At 32.5% G+C, this 7,526-nt stretch overlaps 1 protein-coding gene across 2 annotated transcripts; it reads left to right on the top strand.

Moving 5' to 3' along the window:
* On the top strand, nucleotides 1–4,454 carry LOC123693817. 2 transcript variants are annotated; one of them, XM_045639052.1, is made up of 7 exons: nucleotides 1–135; nucleotides 725–811; nucleotides 1,735–1,863; nucleotides 3,222–3,336; nucleotides 3,507–3,685; nucleotides 4,012–4,077; nucleotides 4,354–4,454. In XM_045639052.1, the coding sequence occupies exons 1-7, from the start codon at nucleotides 93–95 to the stop codon at nucleotides 4,443–4,445; spliced, it is 711 nt and encodes a 236-aa protein (XP_045495008.1). In that variant the 5' UTR covers nucleotides 1–92; the 3' UTR covers nucleotides 4,446–4,454. The 2 variants fall into 2 exon arrangements, with proteins under 2 accessions (XP_045495008.1, XP_045495007.1); XM_045639051.1 differs by having other exon boundaries at nucleotides 578–811.
* The last annotated feature ends 3,072 nt before the right edge of the window (nucleotides 4,455–7,526 follow it).

The raw sequence follows: 7,526 nt of genomic DNA, 5'->3' as shown, positions 1-7,526 counted from the left end.
AGTCAGCGCGCTTTAGCAATATCGGAAAGTCGTTACAACTTTCCCGTTTTTAGCGCGATTCCGACCAAACAAAAACTGAGACGAACTGCGTTATGGATTACACCAGAAATATTATCCTTTTCATAATTTGTTCAAGTTTGTATTACTTTTATTTATATATGTACATTTTATATTACATATTTTTTTAATCATGAATAGTATTGCGTGCTGAAACTTTTTGCGTGTACCTTATTTTCTCGTCAACTTGAACTTTGATTATAGTCGTTTGCTCTGATAAAGTTTGTAATAACCAAGTAAGAACCCAATATCGAATTATGTTCTGATTATTTTGTGGTTCACGCGATCCACCGTAAATATTGAATGAGGCATAAAACGCGGTTATTAAAGTTAATTAAAACGTAATTACGAAAACTTTTTATAGCGGTAAAAATAACATTATTGCCAATTAATATTAAATGAAGCGTGATATTATAAACTTTTCGTTTTTAAAGATAAAGTTTTAAAGTTGATTTGTATGTATGTCAAAAAGATGATTGGAGATTTTTGAAAACTTCTTATAAATCTTTTTTTATTACAGAATGTGTTGCTGTAAATATAGATAAGATAGAGGTACCAGCCACAGTCGAATTAGGTACTGAGTCAATAATACTTGACTGTCAGTATAGTACAAAAACTGCAAATCCAGCCGGTCTTGTGGTGAAATGGTTCTTCAATGGATCTTCAGGGTTGGTGTATCAATGGATACCACCTTTACGACCGCAAGTCATTGGGCTATTAAAAGGAAAAGTTGATATGAGCTTTAGAATTTCAGGTACGAAAGTATTGTTGATACTTCAGTTGATGTTGTAATCTTAAAATTAAGCAACATTATATTTACCATCGTTTTTAGGTACTACCACTGTACATTTTGGATGTGTTAAGTTCACCTTGTTTCTATTCTTCAGCACTAATTATGTAGTAGAGTAGACTGCTATTAGTTAAAACAGCTTTTAGTTGAGTCACGGTTTCTCCTATTAAAAAGCATTACATTGGTAAAACGTTTTTAAAGATTGGTGAAGTATTTTCTTTCAAGAAGAATTTTATATCTAAAAGAGTCATTTATTCAATTTTATATTTTCACTTGCGATATTTTATTACAATCGATAAGCGATTGCTTTAAACATTTCCATCAGAATCTAATGAACCTACAACAAACCTCTTACTGCATTAAAATCAAGTAGTTATACAAACGAACAGCACGCACATAAAAAATGAAACGTACGCTCCATCACATCACTTCACCATAAACTGTATCAAATAGAAACATAATTTTTTTTTTTTTTTTTGAATGGTAGAAGAAGGCAAACGAGCCGACGCCTTGCCTGATGGTAAGCTAAGTGCGCCGCCCATAGACTACCGTAACTGGGTTACGGGTGTTGCCTACTGGTAAGGGATTTGGAAGGATTTAGGTAGAAGGGGCGAGGATGGGACGGAATGAGGATAGGGAAGGAGAGGATGGGTAGGGGATGGGAAGGGATGTGGGCCTCCGGACCCCTCACTCACCGTACGGAACGCGACAGTAAACTGTCACTATGGCGCCGATATTCTGTGAGGGTGTGGTACCTTCCCCGGTGCGAGCGTGGCCCAATTCGTGCCGAAGCATGCTCGACTCCCACTTGTGAAAATAAAACAAATATCGATACAAACACACAGCAAAAAAATACACAATCACAATAACATCATACATTGTTACAGACGAGCCCCTACAAGCGTACCGCGCGATCAAAATTCAGAAACCCTCAACAAATCTCAGCGGGAACTACACGTGTGTCGTATCTACTTTCACCGAGGAAGACCAGCAAACTCGATCCATGATTGTATACAGTAAGATATACAACTAGCTGCCCGAGAGACGTTGTTCCACCATATTGCTCCTTTTTCGTGTTATCTATACATATAATAAATCTGTAGAAGGGTCAATTCTGTACATTGAAAATATTGAAAAAATAAATACCAGGGGGTGTTACTGGATCGATACCAAACCCAAATATGTGATTAAAAAAATTTTTGTCTGTCTGTCTGTCTGTCTGTCTGTCTGTCTGTATGTGAAGGCATCACGTGAAAACTAACGGTTCGATTTCGATGAAACTTGGTATAATTATACCTTATTATCCTGGGCGTAAAATAGGATACTTTTTATCCTGGAAAAATACGGAGAAAAAAATTAATCTTAATTTTTCAGTTTTATCCATAGACGTTGTTCTGTAGAACCGCGAACACACGTTGCGTATTATTATAGGCCTAGCCTTGGCCTAGCCGTATTTGGGTCCAATAGATATTTATAAGATGTCATTGTCAGAGTTACTCAAAATGGAGAAATAAACCATCCTCGCGAAGACCGACATCCGCGCGGACGGAGTCGCGGGCGGAAGCTAGTTTCTCAATAAGAACCTTCCTTTGTGCCTTAACAAAAACGTTAAAACACCAAATGCTACCACTAGAACCACTCTCAAGTTATACGCTTAGAAGCACATTTGGCAATTTTTTTTTTATATTTAGTTACTGCCCGTATAAAGATACCTTACATTGTACGAATGTTTGCTCGACTCATATTGCGTAACTATATATCTATATCTATCTATACATATAATAAATCAGTAGAAGGGTCAATTCTGTACATTGAAAATATTGAAAAAATAAATAGCAGGGGGTGTTACTGGATCGATACCAAGCCCAAATATGTGATTAAAAAAATTTTTGTCTGTCTGTCTGTCTGTCTGTCTGTATGTTCAGGCATCACGTGAAAACTAACGGTTCGATTTCGATGAAACTTGGTATAATTATACCTTATTATCCTGGGCATAAAATAGGATACTTTTTATCCCGGAAAAATACGTAGAAAAAAAATAAATCGTAATTTTTCTTAATTTTTCCGCGCGGACGGAGTCGCGGGCGGAAGCTAGTTGTAAATATAAAGATAAGCAATATTAATAGAGCAAGCCATAACCGTGGAAGTTTTGGATCTAATAGTTCAGCAGAGGCTAACTGCTCAGCTAAAATTCGAAACTTGTATGGGATAATTTCTTCGTCGATTCTGTGTTTAAGTTTTGATCCCATGTATCTTGAAGTTTCTACGAGCTTTTTTCTTTGTAGCTTCCATTCCCGTTATTATAGTGTTACAAATTACAATACAGTTATACATATTTGAGTAATCAACATTCAAAAATAAAATATATTTGCAGGTCCAGCAAAAAAATTCCGATTCATACAAGAAAAGAAATATGTATTTTTAGTAACATTGATCTGTTTTGCACAAGACGTGTATCCAGATCCAGATATTTCAATATGGTCCCAGAGGTATGTAAAATAAAAGTACAATAAAAAATTAAATTTATTCAAATAATATTTTATGTAGAGTCACTTGCATATATTTGTTTAACTTTACAATGGAAATATAAAAAAGGATTATATTTTATTAAAGTATTTTCCAAAAATAAGTAGTGTTAAGTTAACATGTTTTCTTTTAGCAAATTGCTAGAACAGGCTGTAAAAGAATCGCAAATAAATTCTTGGGGTCTGTACACAGTAACTATAAAGGCAGTTGTACACGACGAAGACGTCACTGGTCTCTATGAAGAGTATGTGTGTGAATTATCTTTACCTCAAACAAACTATACGAGAAACCTTACAACTGTTTATTATCCTGGTAAGATATAACATTTCATAACTAAGTTCAATATTATCGTAATTAACAGTTTATAGAAGACAGAAATAGTTCACAGAACTGAATTAATTATAAAATAAATTAATAGATAATATTTACCAATACCAACATCTATTATAAATTAGTAGGTTGTCTAAATTTTGAAAAATTTTAAGATGTTTTGGAATCGTTTTTTATTCATTTTCTATTTTATGTATGCAAGTATATTTTTACCAAGCATAAAATAGTGATATACTTAAAGGACATCTAAAATTCCGGGAGTATTTTACACTTCAAACTTATGAAGAAGTGATGAAATTACTTTTCAGGCCTCATGCCAACAGCCTACATATCCGCCTACGAGGTACAGAAGCCTCAACAACATCAAGCAAATAGTAAGATTTTAACTATTCTATTTCCAGAAATAATATGACCTTTTGTAAAAATATCTTCTTACCGCGTATCTTGCCTGGAATATTTAAATTCGGATCATACAAAATAAGATGGTTCTATTGTAATATTTAAACTCATCGTGCTTCGTTGATTTCTATGAACGACGTATTCTTCGAAGATACGCAGTTATGAAAAGATTGCAATGCAAATATATTTCTTAAGACTACATTTCTATGAGATCATTTCAGTGGGTTTTACATGAACTGTCTTCATTTCAGGGACTTCGACCAACAGCGAACAATTTAAAATATTCTGTGACCTAATTTTAATGATGGCATTTTGTAATATTTTTAAAATAAAAACGTACTAAATACGTAAAGATGTTTTTTATTCTCAATACTTTTAACGATCGTCTGTACATGTGCATCGTACATTTATCTCTAAATAGTTTAAAATTGAGTATTACTCGAGGCGATAAAAGTTAAAATGTAAGTGAAATGACAATTTACCGCTTCCTGAGAGCTGCAGTAGCCTTGGAGTTTACGTGCTACACTTTAATATTACAAATAAAAGCTTTCTACTGCTTAGTGAGGCATTATATGGTGTGTTAGTTGAAATGTTGATTAAGAGTATTTTAAATTTTATATGTAGGTATGACAAATGGTTTACGTTGAAAAGTTTTGGTTGGTGTTAAATTAAGGAAATAAGTACCTACTTGAAATAAAGATCAAACTGAAACTCAAACTCAAACAACTTATTTACGATGTTTTGAGTTAAGTTAATAATTGTATATTAGTAATAATGAAAACACTTATTATTGTTACCAAATAATTTCTATGTAGGCTTTGACAATCAACAAAATTCGAAAGCTTATGCATGATTACAATGTATAACAAGTTTAGCCGCTGATTGTAAATGTCGTGGATTAAAATAAGCCTGCCTTTGAAGTTGAGATAGAAGGAACTCGCAGAAACGTTCATCGGTGGCGCGGATAAGAAAATGAAGTTAGCTAGATTGTAATAACACTACATCTGTTCCGGGCGCCGCGAGTTTAGCGCAAAAGAGCCCGGCTCCTTCACTATCAGTTGATAACTTCGTAATTGCACTTTACTCTACGGAAATAGGCTAAAAGCGGGAACGATGCGAACACGTACTCATGGTACGTGCTTAGAAACATGCTGCATTGTTTAACTCTAAGTGAAACGTAGTAATAGAAACTCGAACCTCCCTTTGAAGTTCCAAAAACTATTTTGATTGGACGAGCTCTGTATATTTACGACGTGTAAGTATACTCAATGTTGCATGAGGTTAACTGAGAGTGGATTTACAAAATTCTCGAAAGTTCGCTTTTAATTGATTTTTCTGCGTTCTCTTATTTGAATGTTTCGGAGCTTGAGCTTAGGTTGAAAGCATTGAAATATAAAGCACCTTCCTAATGAAAATTGGTTTAACTTTGACGTATTTTCATTGAATCGATAAGGTCTCAAAAACTAGAGCGAATGACGGTTCTGTTTTATCCAATCTTTTTTTTGCAGTACGCTTTTCCAATGCACTTAGGCTAATTAGTGGATTTTAATAAGTTTTTCTCTCGACTTATAATTTTAGCTCCCTTAAATACAAAGGATTTTCAAATAAAATAATCTCCTACTTGACATGAATTCTTTGGTCAACTGAGATGACGGGAGTTAAATTTCCGCTGGGAGTGCTCTGAAGAGAGACCGAACCTGCTTCTAGCCGTATAGAAATATAATAACAAAATTTGAAAAGTTCTGTATGTACCTCGTATTAAATGGATTTGGTAATTAAAGTATATTGTAATTTTATATTTAAAATGCACAAATTTATATTCTGATCATTATAATTGATGGATTTGAGTGTGATTAGAGAATTGCGATTACAATATAATTACTAGATAAAGCTCACGGCTTCACTCACGCGTTGTCGCGGTATAAAGTAGCATATTATGTGATCACATACTATAAAGTAATATCTGAACTAAATTTCAGATAAATCCAATGAAGCTGTTTTTGCGTGAACGACTCTAGCATCCATCTACCCATCCATCCTTTCTCAAAAACTTTACGTCAGAAGTAAAATAAAATATAGCTTATAGTCATAAGTAAATATTATATGAATCAGTATAACTTTTATGATTTTATTATTCGCAACACTTTAATCCTTTTTCCTAATTATTCATACGTAGAAATTTTATTCACTACATTATATTATGACAATAAGAATGGTAAGGTAAACGCAGGTATTAACGACCCCTCTAAGGCAATTTCAAAATCAACCATATTTTTTAAGTATACTGGTTCTTCTAAAGATTTATAATTTCATTTTATATGCTAGTGTTATGTATAAAAAATGTATTTATTGAAGCAAATACATTCTAATAAAGGATTATCTTGTAAAAAATAATTTACAATGTGACTTAGTCGATTGTTGCTATTACCGACCCATAAAAACGGCTGTGAAGCTATTAACGATTTTTATGCAGCTATTCCCGATCGTATGTGAGAGGAAGCCTTTTTCCAGCAATGGAATGTATAGAAGCTAGTGATGATGATGATTACCGATCTTAATAAAATGAAATAAAAATGCAAATATATTCGTATTTTTAATTGTAGTTATTTTAATAAAACAAATGAGTACTTTTTAGTAATGAACTAAATAATTATAAACTTTTAAATTAATCAACATAATACTATTAATATATGTACATATATTAAATTAAGGATTTCAAACTCTAGGATATTTCGTTATGCTATTTGATTGATTGCTTCGGCGAGTTGTGTTTTACTGAATACTTTTCGCCGCTTTCGTGGCTCCATATTTCTGGAAAAAATATACCTAATTATATGTTTTATGTTAATTTAACCTAAAAACCTAAAAATATAATTTTTTTAATTTTTTAAATTTAACCTAAAAATATAATTTTTAATAGGCACCTATTATGTCATAAAAGTAATAAAAATATATTTGCACGCTCAATTACGAGCGGAATGTTTAAGGAGCAATATTATCTGTATATACAAACATCTTTATTCTACATTCTGCAAATAAAGCAATTTGAATTTGAATTTGTAGATGAGAAACTAAACAATCTATATTCGATCGGTAATAGCTTCCTATAGTTGCTATTGCCGACCCACATGGGTCGGTATTAAAGTATGTAAGTATAAACCTAAATTGTATTACCGACCCATAAAAAAATGGTTATTTTAATTCATTTGATCATCAGACTATAAAATAGATTATAATTGATTAATGTCATACAAAATATGAACAAATGCATATTGTTTAAACAAAAAAAAACAATGATTTACTTCTGTAACTATTCGATAGGGATCCTCGAAAATATCATAACTTTGTATAAATTGACAACGCTAAAAGACACAATACTAGACAAAAAAGTTTAGTCGCTAATAGATTTTTATGAAGACTCATA

Source organism: Colias croceus, chromosome 8 (genome assembly GCF_905220415.1).
Source record: "Colias croceus chromosome 8, ilColCroc2.1".
In the NCBI taxonomy this organism is placed as follows: domain Eukaryota; kingdom Metazoa; phylum Arthropoda; class Insecta; order Lepidoptera; family Pieridae; genus Colias; species Colias croceus.
This window is presented reverse-complemented; position numbering and strand designations above follow the sequence as displayed.

Excerpts from the sequence above, each read along its gene's own strand:
- LOC123693817 (XM_045639051.1), top strand. The coding sequence starts at position 93 with ATGGATTACACCAGAAATATTATCCTTTTCATAATTTGTTCAA. Across the intron at positions 136-577 it reads CCTTTTCATAATTTGTTCAA|AATGTGTTGCTGTAAATATA; the intron begins GTTTGTATTACT and ends TTTTTATTACAG. Across the intron at positions 812-1,734 it reads TATGAGCTTTAGAATTTCAG|ACGAGCCCCTACAAGCGTAC; the intron begins GTACGAAAGTAT and ends ACATTGTTACAG.